This window comes from Lontra canadensis, unplaced genomic scaffold (genome assembly GCF_010015895.1).
Source record: "Lontra canadensis isolate GAN:19392208 unplaced genomic scaffold, GSC_riverotter_1.0 scaffold59, whole genome shotgun sequence".
Classification (NCBI taxonomy): Eukaryota; Metazoa; Chordata; class Mammalia; order Carnivora; family Mustelidae; genus Lontra; species Lontra canadensis.
Window position 1 is genome coordinate 736,502 of NW_022631053.1, and position 26,120 is coordinate 762,621.

General features: G+C 40.1%; 1 protein-coding gene across 2 annotated transcripts; it reads left to right on the forward strand.

The window, feature by feature from the left end:
• Positions 1–4,405: 4,405 nt before the first annotated feature.
• GTSF1 (gametocyte specific factor 1) lies at positions 4,406–21,552 on the forward strand. 2 transcript variants are annotated; one of them, XM_032876536.1, is made up of 10 exons: positions 4,444–4,495; positions 4,765–4,900; positions 6,351–6,395; positions 12,313–12,413; positions 14,868–14,994; positions 15,436–15,519; positions 15,979–16,042; positions 17,889–17,983; positions 19,111–19,143; positions 21,447–21,552. In XM_032876536.1, exons 3-9 carry the CDS (start codon positions 6,380–6,382, stop codon positions 19,125–19,127), a joined length of 504 nt encoding a protein of 167 aa, XP_032732427.1. In that variant the 5' UTR covers positions 4,444–4,495; positions 4,765–4,900; positions 6,351–6,379; the 3' UTR covers positions 19,128–19,143; positions 21,447–21,552. The 2 variants fall into 2 exon arrangements, with proteins under 2 accessions (XP_032732426.1, XP_032732427.1); XM_032876535.1 differs by lacking the exon at positions 4,765–4,900 and having other exon boundaries at positions 4,406–4,495.
• Positions 21,553–26,120: the final 4,568 nt, after the last annotated feature.

Genomic DNA, 26,120 nt, shown 5'->3' on the forward strand with positions numbered 1-26,120 from the left:
TTTAAATAACAGAAGAATGGCAGTTTTATAATTTTAGAACTGTTCTGTGCAAGACTAGTCTTTTGCATAATTTTTAGTAGGTAAAATTTCTTTAGTATTATTCTGCCATTCTACCATCTTTTCAACAATCTTCTTTCAATAAATTTCGTTTCTTCACCTATTTGTTCATAAAGCCTTGCCAACATGATACTAACAATGATTTGAAAACTCTGACTTAACAATTTACATTTTAGATATCAACACCAGAAAGAGAGTGAAGGGTTGTTTGTTGCTGACTTCTGGAAAAAGGAACTAGCTAGAAGTCAAGGAAAAAAACAGAGAACAGATTTCTCAAGCCCACTCATAACTGTTACAGGTGATATGGATTACACAGGTATATAATATTTACATATTGACACAGAAATAATTTAAAGTATAAATTTTTAAAAATCACTATTAGTTTTTTCATTCATCTTGTATTAGCCTGTGTTTCTAGAGCTAAATGTTGGCTATTCATTCCAAACTCCCATTAAGGACTCTTTTTTTAAACATAAATTTATTTTCTTTGGTTTCCTGGTGGCAGCACCTATCCCTGCTACTTTGCCTGAAAAATTACAACCAGCACCAACTTTTCACCCTCCTCTAAAGCAGTACTTCCCAATCTATCCTCATCAGTAACATTATCCATTAAGATCCCCTAGATCTTTCAATTTGAAATATTTTGCAACTATGTTTATTGAATAATTTTCCTATTTTTAATTATGCATTTAACTACCAATCAGAACTTTGCTGATGACGTTCAAACCAGAAAAAAAGAAAGTTAACATTTTAGTCTTCTGGTGAGCAAAGTTTAAGTTTTATTGGTTATCTAAAACACTGAAAATCCCTAAGGAATCTCAAAGACTACTGGAATTCCTTCAATCCTAAAAGCTGGGAAAACTCATTTTCTAACAAAGATATTTGAGGGGGCACGGGGTTGGGGGATATGCCTGAGGCCTCAGTTGGTTAAGCACCAGACTCTTGGTTTTGACTCAGATCACGATTTCATGGGTCAGCAGGGAATCTGCTTGAAGATTCTCTTCCTCTGCTCCTCTCCACACATTCTCCCTCTCAAGTAAATAAACCATTTTTTTGAAAAATTTTTTTAAGGGTGCCTAGGTGGCTCAGTCATTAAGCGTCTGCCTTTGGCTCGGGTCATGATCTCAGGGTTCTGGGACATGAGGCTCCCGGCTCCGCGGGAAGCCTGCTTTCTCCTCTCCCACTTCCCCTGCTTGTGTTCCCTCTCTCGCTATTGTCTCTCTCTGTCAAATAAATAAGTAAAATCTTTAAAAAAAAAAAAAAGTGTTTTTTAATCACTAGGGCATTGGTCTGTCTTTTTACTCGTTAGTCCAGAGTCTCTGTTTTTAACTTACAATTATTAATTCAAAAATACAATCTATAATTTAGGGATAAATGCTAGCATATCCTCAGATAGAGCCAGCAAGGATCAGATTCAGTCCAGGGTATTAATCCTGGCTAGCGCCTAGACTGACTCTTTATAAATGCCTTGGTCTCTCATCGTTTTTTCCCTTTTCAAATATATTCAATCTGGCTGAAAAGCCAGGCTGAAAGGAAGCTCAGCAGGGATCTTAGATAAAGCAGGAACTTTCCTGGTTGGAGATGAACGAACAAAGCATTTAAGAATAGAAAGAATAGATATGTGGTGCGTTTTTCTTTTTTCTTTTTTTTGCACATTTTTATTTTAAAGTCTCCACTGAAAGACAGTTTGGGGTTTTTGTTTGTTTACTTATTTAAAAGCTGGTGGGCATGGGGTGCCTGGGTGGCTCAGTCAGTCAAGCATCTACCTTCGGCTCAGGTCATGATCCCAGGGTTCTGGGATGGAGCCCAACATCAGAATTCCCTGCCCAGTTGGGGGGAAGTCTGCTTGTCCCTCTCCCTCTGCGTCTCCTTCTGTCCATCCCTCCACTCATGCTATCTCTCCCAAATAAATAAAATCTTTAAAATAAATAAAAGTTGGTGGGCTTGTTCCCCCGTGCTAAATGGAACAGCTTTTTCAAATGAGGATCCTGTCACCCTGACAAGGCATTACTGAATGCAGTGAAGCCTGACTTTGGGTTCTAGTTTGGTACCCACCCCCTCCATCCTCTCAAGCCCAGAAATTTCAGTCTGCAGGTATCTGAAAGGTACCTATGGGTCACGGTAACAGTGTCAACAATTTCACCAGCTTACTGCAATTTAAAGCCTGAAAAATCACATTTCACTTCAAATCACATTGGCTGCGCCAATCTGCATGAATGATGTGATAAATTCAGAGGTTTAGGATTTCAGAAAGATTACTTTAAGATATTCCTAACAATCTGAAACTGATTTACCAAAACAGCAGCTTTCTCTAAAATGCTTTGTGCTAAGCTTGCAATGAAGCTTTCATACTTAGCTATTATCTTTCAAGAAGCACTTTAACAGCTTGATCCTCCTTCACAGGAATTATCCAGGCTACTCGGGTGAAAGAATAGATTTCCTAAATTCAAAACAGTGCCTAGGTCAGTGGTTCTCAACCCTGACTGCGTATTAGAATCATCTGGGAAGCTTTTTAAAAATAACTATGCTCAGCCCTTTCTGATTAATTGGTCTGGAAAGGGAACTTGGCATAGCATGCCTTAAAAGCTCCCCAGATGATTCTAACGTACAGACAAGATTAAAAACCACTAGCCTACAAGAATGGCTTGGGTAGGGCGTCTAACAACACATTTCTTTTTAGGGTCTTAATGTGAGCCAAAGACTATGAAGCACACTCTCTTCAGCCCAAGGGCTGATAATCTTTAAAAACAACCGCCACCAACAACAACTGGGTAGGGACACCTGGGTGGCTCAGAAGTGTCTGTCTTTGGCTCAGGTCATGATCTCAGGATCCTGGAACCCAGGAGAGCCCTGGGACAAGGCTGGCTCCCTGCTCAGCAGATAATCTGCTTCTTCTTCCTCTGCCCCTTCCCCCACTACCACCCCCCCCATGCCCTCCCATGTGCATGCCCTCAAATAAATAAATAAAATCTTTTTTTAATATAATTTTTTAAAGAGTTTATTTATTTGACCGAGAAAAAGACAGCAAGAGAAAGCCAGGGGAGAGGGGAGTGAGAAGCAGCCTGCCCGCTGAGCAAGGAGCCTGAGGTGGGACTTGATCCCAGGACTCTGGGATCATGACCTGAGCCAAAGGCAGATGCTTAACCATGGAGCCAACGAGGTGCCCCTAAATAAAGAAAATCTTAAAAAAAGAAAAAAGGTAACAATCTATGTTTACTAAGTAGTCTCATATAAGTTATATTCAGTTCTTGCTATCAGGACAAGTTCTCCGAAGTCACATTTAGGCTCTAGAAACCACTGAAATGTTCCAAAAGTCTCAATCTAATTGAGCACTCAGACTGATCTCCCATACTGCCTCCTGCACCTTGGATAGTACAAAATTTATCATATTTTATTTTGTTTTCATATTTTGTTATATTTTATTTTATTTTCTTGGTTTTGAAAAACAGTATCACCAGATCTATCTGTAGTTCAACACCTTCCTTTTTTTTTTTTTCTTTTTTTTTTTTTTCTGTCTAGCTTTCAAAGGACACAGTCCCTTTTTTCTATAAATCCTTCCCAGCTCATCGTGGGGCCCCACTGATTTCTTCCTAATGTAAATTTCCAGTCGTGACCACATTTTTGGCATGTTATACTGCCATTTCGCCTTTCATTCACTTTAGGCCTAGTTTCCTAAGCACCTCAGGGACAAGACTGTTTATACGTGCGTGTGTCACCGTTTCCACAAGACTCACAATCTATATTTGGGTTTCCATTATCAGGTTATAACTTTTTGGCCCTCTTCACCTCTCCCAACTCTTCACTGAGCATTGAGCTCTCTCCTCAACTCTGACTCCCTTTAATCTAACTAGGGCATCCTTTCTCCAAGCATTCTTAGATACTACTACTGACGTTTGGATTTTAAGATTCTACAATGTTTGCTAAATGAAACCTAGCTTCCCCTCCTTGGTTATTTTGGCTCTTCTACAAAGAGCTTCTTCCGTCCCCTCAAAATCCAAATTACACTTCCAGCTAGACAACTTCCACAAACAAGGCTTCCTCCCAGCCAGCAGCCGACCCCAGCCAGTCCCCTTCCCCTGCCCGGTGCCCGTATCTAAGCCCTCATTCTCTTTCCTAAGATGGCGGCCACAAAGCGCAGGGGAGACTTTGCGTGAGTTCCACCCACGCAAGGCCACTATCATTCCGGAGACTCAACGAGCAGGGGCTGAAAGAGGAAAATGGCCCAAGGAGGTGGAGCGGGAAGAGTGATAACTGGTCAAGGCGCCGTGGCCCGGGAAGGCCTGGGAGGGAGGGCCCAGGGGATCCACGCTCCCGTGGAGCCAAGACCAGCGTCATAGGAAGTGGGGGCCCACCCCCTAACGTCAGGGGCGGAAGTGAGCGTTGCTGGGGCGCGGATGCGGGGAGAAAGCGGCTGTGGAGAGAACGTGTCTCGACCGAGGTAAGAAAGGCGTCCCACCTGGCTTGGGGCCTCCACAAACACTCACTTTTAGGGTCCTGGGATACCTTCACCACCTAATGTCTTCCCTTTCCGCCAGCCTGTAACCTTGGGCCTTGTGGGTTCTCAGCGCTGCTAAGGGTGGTCCAGCCACCGCCTGCCCCCTCGAGGGCCTCCCTGCCTCCTTTGTGTGCATTGTTTTAAGTTAACCACCTTCCCCACCTCCTGTTTAGTCCCATTGCTTAAATCTCCTCTGATTGTTTTGTTTGAAGGAAGAAAAAGGATTGTTTTACCGAGACCCCAGCTCTGTTAAGAGTTTAACCAATTGCTTCAGACTATATCCAGCCCCCAAACTTGACTGCATCGCGTAATTTATCCGTTTCACCGCGGTCTAGTACTAGGGGAAAGGTAAAGAATCGCCTGTTAACAGTATGGTACGGGAGATACTTCAGTGGACACGGCTGAATCATAAAGCTGTGGATTTCAGTGCCCTGAATCTACTGTAATTAGACTTTTTGCCCCCAGAGTTTAGGCTGGCTTTCCGTAAGTTGCTGAATCTCGTGCTGATTGTTCCTCTAAATACCTTAAAATCAAGGAACATAATACTTGGTTCTTCCTTCCAAACCTCTTATATTTAATGAAAAAGTGTAAAGTATATGTAAAAGTTGTCAAAAGGAAGGTCAGAATTTCTTAATCCAGACATGAAAAAAAAATTTTTTACAGCAGTTTCGTTAGTAAATGTCATTAACAAATGGGCTCTGTGGCCAATTACCAAACTAGAGTTCCAGCTGATCACTTGTATTTCCTACCGCAGATTCCAGGGCTGCTTATGTCATAGAATGGGGGGGAAGGGGTGTGGAACTGTAAGATGGGCCAAAGGAGAGCTTGCCCTAGAGACAACAACTGTAAACCTAGCTAATTTTCAGAAGTTTCCTATGAGAACGGTTTTATATAAATTCAGTTTTTTTCCCATAATGATTAGTTTATTTAATCCCAGTGCTAAATGGGGGGAGATCTTTGGTAGAAGAGGATTCAAACTACAGGATCATTTGTCTTTTATCTTCCACATTTCTGTCACAGACTTGTTCTTTTATTACTGTATTATACATAAAATAGATAGTCTTTAAATCCTAACAATCAGAAGTTTTCCCTCAGTGCTTAGAGGGAGTGAGTACTAACTGGAGAGATTTAACCTAAAGTCTGTACATTTTTGTATATGGGATTGGTGGAGGAGAGGGGAGGTAAAGCATCACTGGACTAAGTGTGACACTTCCTGATCATATTTAGAAAAGTCATAGAACTAGTAAGCTAGGGGCACCTGGGTGGCTCAGTCAGGCGACTACCTTCAGCTCAGGTTATGATCTAAGAGTCCTGGCATGGGGCCCCCACATCAAGCTCCCTACTCAGCGGGGAGTCTGCTTCTCCCACTCCCTACTCCCCACTGCTCACGCTCTCACTCTCTTTCTCTCTCAAATAAATAAAATCTTTTTCAAAAAATAGTAAGCCAGCAATGTCTCTAGGCTTATTGGATGGACTAAGTGCATACTGGTGGACCTAGACTTCCAGCATTCCCAGGTGCCAGGAGAGAGCAAGACTGGCAGCCTGCCCATCCTGTATTTTTAAGAACTTCAGAGGAGAACTTTAAAACAGTACCTTATTCCTATGTTTATCCTAAAGTTTAAATAGTAGTACTCTTGTGGTCTTGACTTGCCCCCTTTAATGTTAAATACCAACCCTAATGGATGGTAAACAGTGACAGGTTGTTGTAATGACTTAAAGTACACTATCTTATCACCTGAATGCACTTTAAATTAGTAGTCCTATTTACTGAACCACTGCTTTTTTTTCTCCCCCTCAGTGCTTGGATTCAGCTTCTTCACTTCCAACATGGAAGAAACTTACAGTATGTACTTCTTACTGTTTTTAGAGAATAAGTTAAATTCCTTACATATAGTTTTATGTCTGACAAGACTCTTAGTGTGTTTGGAAAGATTCACATTTCTCCATCAACTGCTGAGATTGTCTGTGTGGTGGTAGAAAAGTTCCCAAATTTGAAATAAAACACTTGAAATTTATCAAGCTTTGAAAAGGCTACAGCTGGGTCATCTGTGTTAAACTATATTTTTATTAAATGAAACAATTTCTCAGAACTTCAGTTTCTCCTATTAAAGACAAGGGGATAGTAACTAAAACCTCTGTTTTCTATTATGAGGGACAATATGATATTCATAATAATGCTGATATACATTGAGTTCTTGGGGTTAAAGAAATCCTACGAAGAGTTCTTATTTCTCAAGTGATCCAGGAGTCTTAGATGGCCCAAGAAGTCAGAAGGAAGCTAGCATCTAGAATAATACCAATGTAGAAACAAAAGAGACTGAAAAAATCATTTAATGTTTGGATTTTACATCTGAGAAAACAGAACCTGGATTAACTGATTTGCCCAAGGTGACATAGTTAGGGAGAGAGTCATACGTTATTCATAAGCAGTGCCACACTGGATACCATAAGGCACTATGGTTTCTAGACCCTAACCAAGTTTAAGGAACAACGGCATCAGTGAGTGGATGAAACTTGACAACAGGGCCTACTTTGTTTCTTACTTTGCTCTATTGTTCAGAGTCTCTTTGGAGTTAATAAGTTCCAACTAAAGGGTATTTTTTAGTTCCATTCTACCTTCAAAGAATCTTAATCACCGATATTTATATGGAAATAGTCTTCATTAAATATCTACATCAGAGATTCTCAAACTTGAGCATGCAGCAAGATCACCTGGGGAGTTTGTTAAAACTAGCTTGCTAGACTTAACCCAGAATTTATTTGTTTGTTTGGTTGGTTGGTTGGTTTGGGGTTTTTTGTGTGTTTTTTTTGTTGTTTTTGTTTACCCAAGGTCTGGGGCCCAGGAATTTGCAATTCTAACCTGTTCTCAGTTGAGGCTACTGATCTGAGGACCACACTTTGAGAATCATTGATCTAGAAGACTGATTCTCCTTGGTCTGCCTTAGGGCTCCCTCCCCTACCTCCTTAGTTTTTCTTAAGATATATTAACGTAGGCCACCTGGATGGCTCAGTCGGTTAGGTGTCTGCCTTCAGCTTTGGTCATTATCCCGGAGTCCTGGGATTGAGCCCTGTGTGGGGCTCTCTGCTTGGTGGGGAGCCTGCTTCTCCCTCTGCCCCTCTCCTTGCTTGTGTGCTCTTTCACTCTGTCTCTCAAATAAATAGGAAAAATGTTTTGTTTTGTTTTGTTTTTAAGAAATTTTTTAAGGTGTTATTTATTCATTTAACAGAGAGGGAGAGTACAAGCAGGGAGAGCAGTAGGCAGAGTGGGAGGGAGAAGCAAGCTCTCTGCTGAGCCAGGAGCCAGATGTGGAACTCGATCCCAGGACCCTGGGATCACGACCTGAGCCGAAGGCAGCCGCTTAACAAACTGAGCCACCCAGGTGTCCCAATAAGCAAAATACTTTAAAAAGATACTTTAATGGGGGCACCTGGGTGGCTCACTGGGTTAAAGCCTCTGCCTTCGGCTCAGGTCATGATCCCAGGGTCCTGGGATCGAGCCCCGAATCGGGCTCTCTGCTCAGCAGGGAGCCTGCTTCCCCCTCTCTGCCTGCTTCTCTGCCTACTTGTGACCCCTCTCTTTCTCTCTCTCTCTGTCAAATAAATAAAAAATATCTTTAAAAAATTAAAAAAAAAAGATACTTTAGTGTAAACCTGGAATTCCATGTGACATAGGTAGATTTATATTTATTCCTAGAAGCTTACTACTCTGTATTAAATTAGAAAGCAACAACTCCCCTTTATGTCTCTCATTCTTTACTTTTTTCAGCCATAATTTTTTTTTCTTAGAAAAATATCACCTGGGAGTTGTTAGAAATGCAGTCTCTGGGCCCCGTCCCAGACCTTTTGAATCAGAATCTGCATTTTAACACAGTCCCCAAGTAATTTAACACTGCCTTAGGATATACTTGACCTTCTTCCCAAATTGACCTTAAACTATAATCATTTTTTTCTTTTTAAGATTTTATTTATTTATTTGAGAGAGAGAGAGAACATGAGATGGGAGAAGGTCAGAGGGAGAAGCAGACTCCCCGCAGGGCTGGGAGCCCTGTGCGGGACTCTATCCGAGCACTTCCGGGATCATGACCTGAGCGGAAGGCACTTGCCTAACCAACTGAGCCACCCAGGCGTCCTTCAACTATAATCTTTTTTTTTTTTTTTTAAGATTATTTATTTATTTATTTGACAGATAGAGATCACAAGTAGGCAGAGAGGCAGGCAGAGAGAGAGAGGTGGAAGCAGGCTCCCCGCTGAGCAGAGAGCCCGACGCGGGGCTCGATCCCAGAACCCTGAGATCATGACCTGAGCCGAAGGCAGAGGCTTTAACCCACTGAGCCACCCAGGCGCCCCCTTCAACTATAATCTTAATCGGATCTAAAGATCTCCAGCTTCTGTTTGGGACTGTACCTCTTAACTGATGAAACTTTTGTCGGGTCTCCTTTCCTATTTCTATGAAGTTTCCTCCATTTCTCCCCCTGGGTTTCAGGCCCTATCAAGGTGTGAGAAGCGTCTGAGTCTGTGGTTTTGGAGAGAGCTTGTCCACGGGGCCTGCTCTGTTTCCGCAATTAAGTTGTATTCCCAAAAAGCCAGATAGAATTTTTGATGAGCATTTTGATGGTATTTATTACAAGTACAAAGTATTTGTTAGTTTAAATGCACATAGACCTCAATGCAGCGCTTTTGGGTATCAGCCCAAGAGAAATACTCCTAGAACACAAGTATTTACCAGATTGTTAGTCACAGCATTTTATATAACAGTAAAAAACTGGAAATGACCTCTAAATGTCCATCAGTAAGAGAAATGATTAAGAATCCATGGCACATGGGCACCTGGGTGGCTCAGTTGGTTAAGCAATTGCCTTCAGCTCTGGTCATGATCCTGGAGTCCCAGGATCAAGTCGTGCATCGGGCTCCCTGCTCAGTGGGGAGTCTGCTTCTCCCTCTGACCCTCTCCCCTCTGATTCTCTCTCTCTCTCTCTCATTCTCAAATAAAATCTAAAAAAAAAAGAAAAAAAATCCATGGCACATCCATATGCAGCACTGAAGTATTCCTGTTTGGTTTGGTTTGGGGTTTTTGGTTTGGTTGTTTTTTTTTTTGTTTTTTTTTTTTTTTTAGAGAGATTTTTTTTTTTTTTAAGATTTTATTTACTTATTTGACAGAGAGATCACAAGTAGGCAGAGAGAGAGAGAGAGGAGGAAGCAGGCTCCCCGCCAAGCAGAGAGCCCGATGCGGGACTCGATTCCAGGACCCTGAGATCATGACCTGAGCCGAAGGCAGAGGCCCAACCCACTGAGCCACCCAGGCGCCCTGTTTGTTTTTTTAATATTGTTTTTATATCCTGACACAGAAGGAGCTCCAAGATATATGAAGTTTAAAAAAAAAAAAAAAAAGGCAGGCACCTGGCTGGCTCAGTTGAAGGCAGATACAGCTCTTGATTTCAGGGTCATGAGATCAAGCCCTACACTGGGGGTGGAGATTACTAAAAAATATAAATAAAAACTTAAAGAAAAAAAGCAAATAGCAAAATAGGTACAGGAAATCCTATCACATGCTACAATATGGTTGAACCTTGAGAACATTATGCTAAATGAAATAAGTCAGTCAAAAAAAGACCTACACTGTGATTTTACTTATATGAAGTATGTGAAATAGTCAGACTCATAGAAACAAGAAGTGGAATTAGTGGTTGCCAGGGATTGGGGAGAGGAGAGAATGGGCAATTACTGCTTAATGGGTATTGAGTTTCAGTTTTGCAAGATGAAGAAGTCTGGAAACTGGTTGCGTAACAATGTGACTATACTTAACACTGTCAAACCATGCACTTAAAATTGATTAAGATATTAAGTTATATGTTATGTATATTTTTGTCACCATTAAAAATTTTTTTAATTAAAAATCAAATAAAATTTTTTTAATCTAGAAAAACCGTTTAGAGCTAACCTAAATTACCAGAGGCCAAGAAATAAAACATTATGGTAGGAAGTCATCATTACCAACTCTGATATATGTCACTGTATGGGCAGCATAATGTGTATGAATCATAAGGTATGTCTAGTCTGTCAGCTGCTGACATGGCCTAACATTTGCTCATGATGGAAAGGATTAAATGAAGGGAAAGTAATAAGAATTTTATCTGTAAACTGTCCCTGGGTGTCCTGAAGCTTCAGAAATGTGAAAAAAATTGCTGGTCAGGATGAGCCTGGTTGGCATAATAAACTTGCTTGTCCTCTAAGACTTTTCCTTCCTATTCATTCTGTCCTTCAGATCACCTTTCTGGCTCATTTGCATCACGGTCATGGTTAGCAATTTATTCCATGTTTACTACTCCTCCAGTGAAACTGTCTGTTTCAATTCCCCACTGGCTTCTGATTCTCATAGCAGTCTCCTGGTTTATAAGCTCCTTATCAAATGTGAATTGTTTATCTTATTTCACTTTTATCTTTGCCTTCAATGATGGTAACAGCATTTTATTAGGTCACCTTTTGTCCCCATAATCTATTGAGAATGTTAAATTAAATTAAATTAAATTAACCATTTAATATCCTTTCCTTAATCAAGCTAGCTAAAATTTATAAAGCCTACATGTAGCTTTACACATTTAGAGAAACTTGTTTAGTAACTATAGAGATGATTTCTGAAAGTATAGTCTTCTAAGGGAAGTTTTAAGTAGAATGATCTAGGTTAGAGGCTTTCTTTCACAAAGCATCCCCATATGTCTGCAGTTGTCTTAAACTTAGCACATTCTGTTTTTGCAGATTATTTTTTCATCTGTCCAACTTGATAATCACTAAAGAATTCTCTGATTTTTTTCTCATCTGTGTGCCAAACTATGAAAAATAAAACCACCCTATCTGATAAAGGTATTGGTTTCTTTTGAGAGGTATCTAGAGTAATCAAGATCAAGAACTACTTACAGTAATAAGTCCAAGCAGACAGATGAAAAAGAAATCACCTATCAAGCTTCCATAGAGCTTATAACTGATCTTTTTTCATGTCATAACATACTAGTAAATAGGCAAGAATGCTGGCAAAGGGGATTAATTGCCCTTAACATGCCCTAGAAGTGACTGGTGGGGGACAGGAGGCACGTGTACAGAGGTACCCCACATCGATATATGGGCACACCATCCATTCTAACTTTAGCATACTGGTTGAGAGGCTTTGGTTAGGCTAGCTAGAGATAAGAATGACCCTGAATTAGCACTTCTAGGAAGAAAAAGAGGATATCATTTCATGTAACTTTATTTTTCTTTTCATTGTTGGTTACCTTTAGTGTAAAACGAATTTATATACAACTAAATATGAACCAAGATCCTATCCCATGATAATTTGTTTTGCTATACTTATGAAGATTTGTTGGTAATACAGTTTTATCTTGGAGTTATGTTTTCATGTTTAAATGTTTAGTCACGGGCGCCTGGGTGGCTCAGTGGGTTAAGCCACTGCCTTCGGCTCAGGTCATGATCTCAGGGTCCTGGGATCGAGACCCGCATCAGGCTCTCTGCTCAGCAGGGAGCCTGCTTCCTCCTCTCTCTCTGCCTGCTTGTGATCTCTCTCTGTCAAATAAATAAATAAAATCTTTAAAAAAAATAAAATAAAATAAATGTTTAGTCACCCTTTTTTTTTTTTAATTCCAAGTTGTTAAGACTGTCTTGTTCTATTCTTGTAGATTCTGTTGAAAAATCCAGTGTGCCTGGAATACTGTGGTTTTACAAAGGCTTAAAGCTTAAACTGTATGTTTATCCAAACCTCTCTTTTTCAGTCGATTCCCTGGACCCTGAAAAGCTATTACAATGCCCCTATGATAAAAACCACCAGATCAGGGCCTGCAGGTTTCCTTATCATCTTATCAAGTGCAGAAAGGTAAGACGTTATTTTCATAATTTGCCTTGTAATGACCTCTTGAGTTCTTTTAAAAAGCCAAATTTTGTCGGTATCATATAATTTTAGCAAAAATGTTTTAATTTAATGCCGGACTTGGTTTGGGCATTAACACTTCTGTGTTAAATGCCGAATTTATAGAAATGAGTTCATTTCTTTGGGTACATACGTGTTTTCTTGTTTCTGTTTTTTTCTACCTAACTAGTGACAGAGCGCCCTCTATATACTCTTCTCACACTTTATAAAACAGAGGAAACACTAATGTTGGCTAGCAATGAGAAATCCCTTTTGCCTTGTGAATTCGATGTGTTCGTTGTCCTGATAAGGGTTGAGTGCCATAATACATTTATCTTTAATTTCTTTTTGTTTGGAATTTTTAGAGAAGTTGAGCAGCTAGAGGTTAGATTATTCATAAAAATAATGGTTTCTCCAAGTTACAGTCTTTAGTTGAAGCATCTTTTGGTAGGGGTGGGAGACAACTAAGCAGAGTTTCTTTTTTTTTCTGGTCACTCTTTTGTGGTCTTAGATGACATAAACTACTTTAAAGCTGGTAGACTAATTGAGGCACTTTGTAAGGATTGTTAGAATACAGATGTCAGATATAAAGGCCAAAGGTCTGCAGGATTTATGCTTGGACAGCATTTTTGGTATTTAATCCAAACTGCATACAATTCATGTATGCATTAACATCCTTTAAAGTGTGTTCTTTTGCAGTCCTAATGGCATGATTATCATGCCATTGTTGATCATTTCTCCAGCTCTTTTAAATTTCTAGAGCAAAGATCCCTTAAATTTGAACCTGGATAATGTGGGCCAGCAGATCCCACCACAACTTCTTCCCCTAGGATTGCAAACATGTCCCTAAGGACAAAGGTTGGGGGAAAAAAAAGCAATAAAAAGACTTTTTTTTTTTTTAAGATTTTATTTATTTATTTGACAGAGAGAGAGATCACAAGTAGGCAGAGAGGCAGGCAGAGAGAGAGAGGAGGAAGCAGACTCCCTGCTGAGCAGAGAACCCGATGTGGGGCTCGATCCCAGGACTCTGAGATCATGACCTGAACCGAAGGCAGCGGCTTAATCCACTGAGCCACCCAGGCGCCCCAAAAAGACATTTTCTTTAACTCATTTTTTTTCCTTTGTTGAGAGAGCAAGAAAGCACATGCACTTTGGGGGGGCGGGATGTAGGAGGAGCAGAGGGAGAAGGAGAGAGAAAGAGAATCTTAGGTAGTCGCCATGCCCAGCTCAGAGCCCAACCCAGGGCTTCATCTCAGGACCATGAGATCATGACCTTAGCTGAAATCAAGAGTCAGATGCTTAACCAATTGAGCCACCCAGGCACCCCTTTCACTCCCCTTTTCTAAACCTCTTAATCTTTGACCACAAAACTCTCTGCACTGGAAAGCTCAGTATCCCTTATGAAAATCATGGAGGTAACTGCTCTCATAATTTTCTTCATCCTCTGTTTTTTCTTAGCGTCCTCCCACTTCACATTATTTTTACTCTTTTGAGTATAATTTGTGATAAATGTTTTGTTCCTTCTAATAAATCAACTTCTTAATACCTGATATGCTTCCTGTAGGATTTGGGTGATATTAAGCACTTTGGGTTTTTTTGTTTTGTCTTAAAGAACTTGATCAGCAAGCAGCCTCTCCCATTTGGACTTTTCCTTAATGAAATAGCTGAAATAAAGGTCAAATTTTCGACAGCACCATTTCAGGCACCGTTACTTTAAATAAGCATCCCTATGTTAATCTGAAAACTCCTCAGCCAGCTTCTTCTAGGGCTCCCTCCCCACAGCTGTTTGCCAGCACTGTTGCATGGCAGTAGCAGGGCTGGACTGCAGTATGGACTAAGAGTAGGTTTTCTTGTTACTGTTTCCTGAATATCACCCTTCAGAGACATCCAGAGAGTTCCACCATTACAGGCTGTTCTGACAGTCTTGGGACCCTGAGAAATGTGGTTCAAATACCCAATCCTGGAGTGCCTGGCTGGCTCAGTCATTAAGCATCTGCTGCCTTCAGCTCAGGTCAAGATCCCTTCTCCCTGTCCCACTCCCCCTGCTTGTGTTCCCTCTCTCACTGTCCCTCTCTCTGTCAAATAAGTGAATAAAATCTTAAAATAAATAAATAAATAACCAATCTTAAATTCACTATTTACTCCCTTATAAAAGCCACTGTAAACTCAGTATCTGTGTTGTCGGTCTCTACGAGCATAAGAAGCTTACATTTTGATGAGTTTGAGGTCATCTGTACAGTCTGTGTGAGTGAGAAATAATTGATTCCCTCTTAATTTTCTACTGTGAGTTTACCTACCACAGTTAAGTGGCAAGTTTATTGCGAGATTTTAGGGGAGTCATTTATAGAGTAAGGCTAGGCCACTCCCTTTGAATCTGAAGAGAATCAAAGAATTGACAGACCCCTTAATTTTGTTCCACAGAATCATCCTGATGTCGCAAACAAATTGGCTACTTGTCCCTTCAATGCTCGTCACCAGGTTCCTCGGGCCGAAATCAGTCATCATATCTCAAGCTGTGATGATAAAAGTTGTATTGAGCAGGATGTTGGTAAGACTAGCTGAAAGGTTTCCATCCTACAGGTTAGCCCCTTCCAATTTGTATTATGCTGCGCTGTCAGCTTGATTTTTGGCTTTCATCATTTCAGAAGAATAGTACCTTTCTGCCCTTGAGTATTTTATCTCATCAGTAAAAGGTTGTCAGGCTGTGTTTATCAGACTGCTTTCTCTTTTGAGCAACCTGATCCATCTTACCAATTTATCTAAAAATAAAAATCCTTTTATTGCCGTAAATATAGTAAACACCCTTGTTTGTGCTTCTTTTTCTTCTGTCAGCAAGGGGATAAGACCTCTGTTTAGCTTTCATAGTCTCCGTTTTTCAGAAACAAAGACTTATTAGGCTACCCTGAAACCTTTTAAGCCACTTTACCCCTTTAAAAATAATAACCTGATGATGTCCCCTTCTTACATCAGCATCTTTATTATCTTGCAGTCAACCAAACCAGGAACCTTGGACAAGAGACTCTGGCTGAGAGCACATGGCAGTGCCCTCCTTGCGATGAAGACTGGGATAAAGGTGGAGTGTATCTTCATCTTTTTTTTTCACAATGTCTAAATCTCAAGTCATTTAGTTTAGGCAGAAGGAAGATTTTCCTTTTTTATGAGCATCCCATGTTCAGAACGCCTTATTATTTTTATTGGGCCCCAAAATGAGCACATTTGTATCACTGTGCAGGCATGTGGAACAGCCTATCCCTCTCGATTGGAAAAAGCACTTCTTTACAACTGCCTTTTTCCATAAATTGTGTTGTACCATCTGTGTTTGGTTGTTACTGGGCACGTTTATTATTATTTATGTTGCTTGCATTTATATCCTTCAATTAAATTCCTGCTACTGTGTCACTTCAGCAGGGTACTTGATCAATTTTTACTTCTCTAAGCTTAGGTGTATTATTTCCCAACTTACAGATTCAACTAGCATAAACTGGTGTTTTACCTAGGGATGCCACAAACTATGTCTTGCTTTCTTTGGCAGATCTGTGGGAACAGACCAGCACCCCATTTGTCTGGGGCACAGCCAACTACTGTGGCAACAACAGGTAAATGAAATAGGCTCATTCCCAGCACTGCCTCCCAAAATCTAAGTGCTCTGGTACCAAAAGAAGCCACCAAAGCATGGTTTGGTTTCTTTCCTTAATGATGTTACTTGGTGGTAACTTAGTTTTGGTGGGTTATTTTTTTTCTTTATTCCTCAATTCATAAAAAGGTCACATGGTTTGTGTTAATCCCTGTGGGAACACAGAAATACTAGTTTACAGTCTAGCAAGGGAGACAGCGGCACCAGACATTCTTATGTCTAAGTTGGTTTTTTTTGCTGAGTTGGCATTTTAAAAAAAAAATTTTTTTTTTTAATTTATTTATTGGACAGACAGAGATCACCAGTAGGCAGAGAGGCAGGCAGCGAGAGAGAGAGAAGCAGGTTCCCTGCTGAGCAGAGAGCCCGATGCGGGGCTCGATCCCAGGACCCTGGGACCATGACCTGAGCCGAAGGCAGAGGCTTTAACCCACTGAGCCACCCAGGTGCCCCAAGTTGGCATTATTTTAATGCTTTGAAAAAATTCTCCAACGACGCCTCTCTGGGTAATTAGTGTCTAAGGAAAAATAATCTTAAAAGTTCTTAGTTTGAAATTGGGCAAGCCAGAGTACCTATTGGGTAGGGAAGAAAATGCATCTCCTCTGATTTTGTATCTAATTTGTATCTAAGTGTGGGGCTTGAACTCATAACCCGGAGATCAAAACCTGATCTGAGGGGCGCCTGGGTGGCTCAGTGGGTTAAGCCTCTGCCTTCGGCTCAGGTCATGATCCCAGGGTCCTGGGATCGAGCCCCACATCGGGCTCTCTGCTCAGCAGGGAGCCTGCTTCCCCCTCTCTCTCTGCCTGTTGCTCTGCCTACTTGTGATCTCTGTCTGTCAAATAAATAAATAAAATCTTTAAAAAAAAAAAAAAAAAAAACCCTGATCTGAGATCAGGAGTCAGATACTTAACCACTTAACCGACTGAGCCACCCAGGCACCCCTCTATCTAACTTAAATCTATGAGATCTCTCATTACTACTTTATCTTCAAACCTTAAAAGATCAAGTTTCAGGGATGCCTGGGTGGCTCAGTCGCTTAAGCCGCTGCCTTCGGCTCAGGTCATGATCCCAGGGTCCTGGGGTCGAGTGCCAAATCAGGCTCCTTGCTTGGCAGGGAGCCTGCTTCTCTCTCCACCTCTGCCTGCTTGTGCGCGTGTGCACACACGCGCGCTCTCTCTCTCTCTTTCTCTCTCTCTCTGACAAATAAATAAAATCTTAAAAAAAAGATCAAGTTTCAGATATTCAGAAATGTAAATATTTATGGATCAGAAAACAAAGGAATGAGATGTGAGACTTCATTTTTTCCCCAAATAGAATACTTATCAATTTTTATTTCTTAGCTCAAAGATGAGTTAGTAATTTGTACATGTACCTTATTTTGTGTGTGCACTAAGATGGAAAAACTTAAAGATGAATTTTAATAGTACAGTATTAATTTTACCTCAGTTCTATGAGATTTGTTGCCTTTGGCTTGGTTGTCTTGGCATTTTATTTTGTCTCTTACATTTATTGAGTGAGCTGATGAGCCTGTCATACAGTTGAACAGTAGATGGCATTGCTGTTTATCTCAATTTCTGGAAAATGAAAATGGTGAGACCCATCTTAATGCTTGTACAAAACAGTGAGCTTTTCAGAGAAGTAGTAATCATTCTAATTGCAAGAATGTTTTGATGGAAATGTGTTTACATTTCAGAATGTAGTTTGCTGTTTTCCCCCAAATTACAAAAAACACATTTTGATTGTCTTGTGTGTGCCTGCCTGAGGAATATAGATATGCTGGCATAGGCAAATTTGTCTTTTTTTTTTTGCAGCCCTGCAAGCAACATAGTTGTGGAACATAAGAGTAACCTGGCTTCAGGCATGCGTGTTCCCAAGTCTCTGCCGTATGTTCTGCCATGGAAAAACAGTAAGTGAAATAAAGGCAACATGCTTTTACTCTTTTCATTGCGCTGAATACAGTTGGTCTTGATCCTTCAAAGACCTATTCAGTGTGAACTCACTACCTCACACGACCCCGAGAGTGAGTACCTCCTCAAATTTTGCATTCTGAGCACCTCACTCACTTAGCCCTAGTCCCTGCCCTGGTTAGTAACAGGAAATTATGAGTAAGAAAATACAAAAAAAAATTCCAAAAGAATATTTTCAAACTGGGACGGCCACTGACATCAAATACCTTGGGTAAATTTGGAGACAGTGAAAACTCTACTGATATCGGGTAGTAGGAATGCATCCCTGACACTCAAGGTATAATATCAGTAGAAACTGGGATTAGAAATTGTATTGCAGAGAGCTAAAAGGAAATGAGTAGAAAGAAAATGAAAGTAACAAGTTATAGAAACTAGCATAAGAAATTTCTAATGTCTTCCCTGGATATTAGAGGCTGTGCCGAGTAAATAGGTACTAAATTCATATCATATCACCCTGATAAATTCCCACATATGGAACACCCAAAATACTATCATTTTTATTTAATACAAACTTTCCTAATGTTGCCCTCAAATTCTGATTCCCTTGATTCAGTCTGTGCTACTGTTTGACCTAATTTTTTAGGTGGCTAGAGGATTTCCTTTAAAATATTTTCCTTGGGGCACTTGGTTGGCTCAGTGGGTTAAGCCTCTGCCTTCAGCTCAGGTCATGATCCCAGGGTCCTGGGATCAAGCCCCGCATCGGGCTCTCTGCTCAGCGGGGAGCCTGCTTCCTCCCCCCAACCTGCCTCTCTGCCTACTTGTGATTTCTGTCTGCCAAATAAATAAATCTTTAAAAAAAATAAAAAATAAAATAAAATATTTTCCTTTGGGTACTTGAATTTCCCTAAAAATGAGATCACCAAATCATATGCCTAAAGGCTTGATAGGTAATAAACTATTCTTTTCCATGGTCTTGAACAGAATCCAATCACTAATTTTAAATTCTTTCACTTTTATATTGTAATTCAGTATACCCCAAGAATAAGTCATTTGTGTTTAGTAAGAATAGGAGGAGTGAATTTCAATTGTTATGGTGTATTTATTTTGAAATATTTCTACTCCATAGATGGAAATGCACAGTAACTGAATATCTCATCAAGTAAGTGTTTCAGTTTCATTTCACTGTCTCTTCAGATAGTAGCAAGATTTAACTGGACATAAAGCAATTTGGGTCCAATTTTCTTTCAGATTATGGTATCAAATTAAAGCTTTGTGTGTGCCTGTGTTTTTTAAGTATATAGCTTCTGTTATGGCTCTACACGCTAATGAATAGGCATTTACTGGTTAAATTAGAATTCTGTTAACATGCCAAGTTGTTTTCCCTAACGTTAGTACACACTGCCTTTTTCCTTTTTCTTTTTTTTTTAATCAAAGTTGCATTCTAGATCTATCATGCCTTTTAATGGACTGAGATTAATCAGACAGCTGTGCTTCACTGCGCTGCAATTCTTCCCCTGTGCAGTACAGTTTAACACTCAGCAAAAAATTCATACTCTTTTTAATGAGCAGTTAAAAGTTTGAGGTCTCTAAGAAGTTTGCACTGTTGATCTTATCTGAATACTTGATTTCGCAAGATCTTACAAAATCTGTATGAAGAGACTAAAATCTTTCACTTTCTAAAGATGAAACCTTTCCTTGAGGTAACCCTATGTGACTATGGAAGAGCCAAATTTGATTCTTCCAATGCTTTTTTGGCTGAGGTTGCTCAGCCGTATTGCTCCTGCCAAAAGGAATATTGTTAGGCTAGGAAAGAGACTATGTCTTCACTGTCTTGCAGATAGTAAGCCCTCTGTGAATATTTATTTAAGGAGTGAGTAATTGGCCTCTTGCCTTCTAGTTCATTCACTTCCTCTGGACAGTGAAGCAGATGGATCTTCAGTGAGTTAGGGTTCATTTTATACCTAAACTGATGTTTCTCCTGGTGAGAAGCAGAAAAGAGATTCTAAAAGCAAATACCCCTTAACTATGGACGATGATATTTATCGGTTGCTTCCAGGTGCTAGCCATTTTTCTTGGTATGTTTTGTCAAATTGTTAAATACATGTAGAACCAGAAAATTGGATTTGGCCCCAGAATGGGAAGAGCCAGGACAGCACTGGGGTGTGTCAGAAAAGCACACAGCACCTGGATAAATGGTGAACTTTGAATCCTTCTCCAACACACTGCCCAAGATGCTTGGTTCTCATATAGTACGGATTACTACCTGATACAAACGGTCTGGGGGCATCTCGCTGGCTCACTCAGGAAAGCATGCAGCTCTTAATCTTGGGGTCGTGAGTTTGAGCCCCACATTGGGTGTAGAGATTACGAGAAAAAAAATATTCTAGGGGCACCTGGATGGCTCAGTCAGTTAAGCAGCCAGCTCTTGATTTGGGCTCAGTCATGATCTCAGGTTTCTGGGATCAAGCCCCACATCGGGCTCTCTGCTCAGTGAGAAGGCAGCTTCCTTCTCCCTCTGCCCCTGTCCCCACTCGCACATGTGCACATGGTGTCTCTCTCTCTCACTCTCAAATCTTAAAAAAAAAAAATTAAAATGAAAGCCTAGGAGAAGCTTCTATCTCTAATACCTAAGACTAGACATCTCTCCTTGGGAACTTTTCACTATTAAACCCCTTACATGCTAAAAATGTATTTTTCTGTATAATCTCTGAGGAATCAGGAGAGAAAAATGATCCTAGGTTAGGTAACAATCCTTAAACAGCCACAGAATTTTTTATCCTCTTAATAAAAATAAAGTATCATTTTTTGAATGCCAGTTGTTACAGAATTCTCTAGCTGCTTTGGAAAGATACAAAAGAAATAGAAGATAGGATTTATCCCCTTAAGGAACTTAAGTGTTGGTGGAGATTTTGTTGAATGCACATACATGAAGAGGGTTTGTTCACCTTGCACTTGATATGCTTTATCTCATTGTGTTTTTTATCAACAAATCTACTTTTTACTAGATAAATGTCTTAAAGCAGGTGATGTCATATTAATTTTTATTCCCCTAATGTATGTTGTAACAGCTCAAAAAATGTTACTGAATTAATGAGTAGATAGAGCATATGAGAAGAGGAAAAAGATCAATATACGTTAGCTGAAATTAATCCACAGTTGTCTGGAGAAGTCCATTGTATGGATAGTCCTGATTTTCTTCTCAGTCGTGAAACTGTTGACACAGGATTGTACAGTGATCTCTTTGTACAATGTTTTTGATTCAATTAACAAGTTTCTGTGTGCTTAGTGGTACTGAAGAGCTAAGCATCAGAAGGTACTTGCTGTTCTGCCATTAGCAATGTCAGATTCTTCAGCTAAGAGATGTTAATTGGGTTGTAGTTATATGGCCTATTATCAGATGTGGTTGGTGTTTTTATCACTGAAAGGAACTAAGAACTTTTTTTTTCTCTCATTTCCTTGCAGATGCCAAACCCTAGAAGACTCTTGCTTCTTCCTGCTACCAATGGGTTCTTCGTGGTTTTTCCTCCTAATCTAATTATAGAAAGATAAACTGTCTGTGACTTTCAAACTGACGAGTACCTTTTTTTTTTTTCTTCCCTGCTTTGAGTCTTCACTCATTTGATGCAAGAAAAGAAGCTTCAAATTCAGAACTGTTTCAAATAAAGCATCAATATAGATAGCTTGATAGTTTGGTTAAGTACCTGCAGCCCCAAGATCAGAAATCACATCCCATTTCACAGAAGCATAATTATTTAAAGTTATCTTAAGGATCCAGCTAAAGCAGGCAAGAAACTTGGGTTGGAAAAAGTAACTATGTATTTGTGTTACACATAGATTTTTTTAAAATTTATAGGAATGGTCCTTTTTTGATCAGTACATCTCCTTATCCAGAGTCTTCAAGACGCTGATAGCATTTAGATAGGAAAACACCCCATTCTTGTTTAGAATCTTTAGAACACCTTGCTCCCTACATATTTCCAACCTAGAGCAGGTTTCTTTTATTTCTTTCGTCTCTCCCACATTCCAGCTAGAAATTGTGCTAGCTGTCAAACCAGGTGTAGATTGTGTAGGAGTGAAGATTGGAATGGAGGAGAGGAACAGTGCATTTGTGGAGAAGAGATAGGCTTTCCACCTATGTGTAAAATTTGATTAAGCTTCAAACCTTTAATGTGTGATGGCCCTGCTGACTCTCCTGGATTGTGTGTGTAAGAAGTTAGATTTCTGAAACACCCAAGGCTCTGCTAGCCTCGTGTTTAGTTGGTCCTTACAAGGAAACCTCATCATCTCTCCAGACCAAGTTTTTTGTTGTTGTTGTTTGTTTGGATTATCTGTGCATTTTTGTGTTTTTGTTTTGGTTGGTTGTTTTTTTCAGGTTTGGTTTGGTTCTAAATCTGTCTTGCAGGGAGAGGGATTGGGTATCTGGTATAGATACGGGCTCAGATGAAGGACACTGATAATTTCAAATGTAGCATTTTTGGGAGTAACAGATAAGGGAGAGTGGACTCCTGTGGAATGCCTTCTTTCATGATACACAACACAGGGTTCTCTCCTAACAGAAGCAGAACTGTTTATTTAGTTGCAGGCCATAAAAATGGTTTCAGGATAGCCCAGGGACAATGGTATTTCTGCTTCTAGCTGTGTGATTTTTTTTTTTTTTTTAAGATTTTATTTATCTAAGAGAGAGACAGTGAGAGAGAGCATGAGCAAGGAGAAGGTGAGAGGGAGAAGCAGACTCCCCATGGAGTTGGGAGCCCAATGCAGGACTCGATCCCAGGACTCCGGGATCATGACCTGAGTTGAAGGCAGTCGCTTAACCCACTGAGCCACTCAGGCATCCTCTAGCTGTGTGATCTTAAGTGAATACCTAGACCATTTCCTCTGAAGAGGGTGATAATGTATTGAGGGAGGGAAAAAAAAACACCCAATATGCCACTAATTTTGGTTATTTGTGTATCAGTCAATACCTCAAACCAACTTAAGGTTATTTAATAGTCTCACTACTGGAAAAAACAAAACCCTTTAGATTTCATTTGTTTGAGTGATGATGGAACAAAACTATTACACTACACTTGTAAACCAGAACTTCTACCTAGTTTAGGGAAAACAAGCAGGGTTGTGAGTCTGATTGCAAAGAATTAGCTGCTTGAATACAACTCAACAAAGGAATCAAATAAAAATCACAAAAGGTCTGACCTTTTTGAGTGGGAGTAGCATTCACTGTAGGTGAAGGCCTACCTGTGTTAATTTTGTTAGCTCGCAAAATAAACAGTCCTGTGGTTTCTTCAGTAAACTAATGATTAAAGCAGCCAATTTGGTCCAGGAGCTGTCAGAGACTGCATAGGATGTTTATTGGGCCTAGAATTCACTAGTCTGGATTTAATTTGCTGGCAATTTTTGGATTCCCAAAAACTAGAAAAATTGGGGAGGAGAAACTTACTTACCTGTGAGACCCTCTTTTTCAGAGAATGCCCTCCCTTTGGAATGAGGACAGGTAAGCAGCTGAATATTGTTTTAATTTCAGTTAAGTCAAGCGTTAATGGTTAAAAGGTTAAATGCAGAAGTGTTTTTTCAAAAGCTCAGCCCAGAGAGCCTTTGAGGACTGCAGTTTGATCTTATCCAGGGCCTCCATACTCTACCCCAAGGAGAGGATTTGCTTTTTTGGAAGATTGCCTTTCTCTGTAGGGGTTCTGGAAGTGCCATTGTGGTTTGCAAATGTTCTCACCAGGAATAAACATGTATAGGTAAAGATGATGCTGAGCTCTCTGGGTAGCTGTACCTAGCTAAACTTGGAGAGTATCTGGATTTAATTTCAAATAATGCACTGCAGTACTCTTTCATTGTGGAGGCATACTGGTAGCTCCTTGTGTTACTCCTGACCTCAGACAAAACATATATATATATAATACCGGCACTCCTGGGGTCCCGTAGTTTGTACTGTGCCCAGCTCGTATTAAGCACCAAAGTTGGCAGAAACTGAGGAGATAACATTATGTTTATTGTTGCCATTTTTTAGAGAGGCAGGTTATAAAAATCAAGGTGATTTGTATCCTGAATTTTAAATGATTGAAGCAGGACTGGCCTTGGGAAGGAGACCTGTAAGAAAATGTTTATTTTCTTGTGCCAATTCCATGGGTAGAAGAAAGAGAACTATCTAAATACCAGGAGAAAAATACTGTAGTGACCACTCATTGTTTTGATCATTGTCTTTCTGGTACCATCAAGGTTCAGAATGTATTCACATCCTACTTTACAGTCATGGCCTCTTGAGAAGCCCCTGAAGATACATGAACCTGTTACCCATACCCACAGTCTCAGGTGACTTTCTTTTCCATCTGTACCATGATCAATGCAGACATGTGTACGAATAGGGCATTTGCCCTTTCCACAGCAACTCCTCTGCCTGGTGCAACTCACTTAACTCATAAACTTGGTAACTGGGGAGACAAATATAAAAGTTTAGAATGCTAATAGCTAGGAAAAATAGCATCCTAGGCTAGACAGTAAACCTGGATAACAACCATATGGTCAGGAGATTTGCATTTGTGTTTACCTTATTTAAAGACTGTTTTATATAAAAACTAAAATAGCATAAGAATCTTTGAAGAAACATGAAGAAGACAAGTTTAGTTTTATTTTATACAGGCGCACACACATTTTTATGGGGGAAATAAATCCAGGTTATATGAAAAATGGCAGACGAACCCAGCCATGCCTCCTTACATTTTTTAAAATACTTGTCGTTGAAATAAATTTGCTTTCTTAGTTCAACTGTTTCAGTTCTATTTCCTCAGTCTTGGATTTCAGGTTTTCATAGGCCAGGGTCAGGGTCTTAGATTATTTAGCTCCTTGTGTTGGTTTTCTCTAGAGTAGAAGTTTCTAGCAGAGGTGCAAATTGAAAGTGATGGAAAGTCTTGATCTTGAGATTAGAAACTCCATTGAGATACCCTTCTGTTGAATTGGAGATTTCAGCAGAAGAGTCCGTTTTAGTTCTAGAAACCCCTTGAAAAATAAGCATGTATTATATGATTCCACTAGGTATGTAATTTTGATGCTCACCCAACATATCTCATATACCCTTGGACCTGGAAGGGAGCGTAGAGAGTACCTAATCCAAAGCTTCATCTTACATATGAAGAAATGGGCCCTGTACAAATGTGGGGCATAACATTTGGGAAAAAAAAAAAAAAAAAGGAAAGTGATAAATGCAGAATTCAAGCCAGTGTTTATCTTCAGGGGAGAAGCCGGTGGGGATGGGATCAGGAAAAAAACAGCGTATTAATATTCTGTTCAATAAGTTGGGTGGTAGGTTTCCTGGTATTTATTTTTTTCAAGATTTGATTTATTTATTTGACAGAGCGCACAAGCAGGCAGAGAGGGAAACCATTCGATCCCAGGATCCCGGGATCATGACCCAAACCAAAGGCCGTCACTTAACCTTCTGTGCCTCCCAGGTGCCCTTCCTGGTATTTATCTTATTACACTTCCTTCATATGTGTATATACCAGTATATAATTTTAAAACATTAGCAGCAATTAATTTATAGTTACAGAGTGCTTACAGTAGGCAAGCCACTGTTAGTTGGCATTTTCCATACTTTAACCCAGGGTCGAGGGGGGAAAAAAAGGCCTCAAAAATGTTATCTTAGCCAAGGATCCATGGTTTGTTAGTACTAGCTGTGACCATATCCTGGGACTTCTAATTTCTAATTTACTGCTTTTGGCTTCTCGACCCATCCTGCTTCCCTAAATGGTAATTTTCACTCAAGCTCTCATTCTCCCAGGTTATGAGCTTCCTCCTGAGCTCATTTCCATGTCTGTCAGCTTGGACTTCATGGCCAGGCACTTCAGTGGCCTAAATCAGCACCCTGATTTTTCTTGACCCCGTTGTTCTTTTACCATCTCTCTTCACCAATTCCCAAGTCAGGTGAAACCCACCGTCTCTTGAATTCCATTTCTTCTCGGTTATTGAGCATAGTGGTAGAAAATCACAGAAATATGCCAGCTGCCTCCACTGCAGATATATGACTTCTTAACTCAGATACTCATTCCTATTTGGCTTTTTCAGATTGACCTGATGACCACTGCACCTTTTTTTTTTTTTTTTTTTAAGAATTTATTTGACAGAGAAGGAGAGCGA

What these genes read in the sequence shown, in the direction of transcription:
- GTSF1 (XM_032876535.1), top strand. An exon ending in CGATGAAGACTGGGATAAAG is followed by an intron (nt 15,520 to 15,978) that starts GTGGAGTGTATC and finishes TTTCTTTGGCAG; the next exon opens with ATCTGTGGGAACAGACCAGC. An exon ending in AACTACTGTGGCAACAACAG is followed by an intron (nt 16,043 to 17,888) that starts GTAAATGAAATA and finishes TTTTTTTTGCAG; the next exon opens with CCCTGCAAGCAACATAGTTG.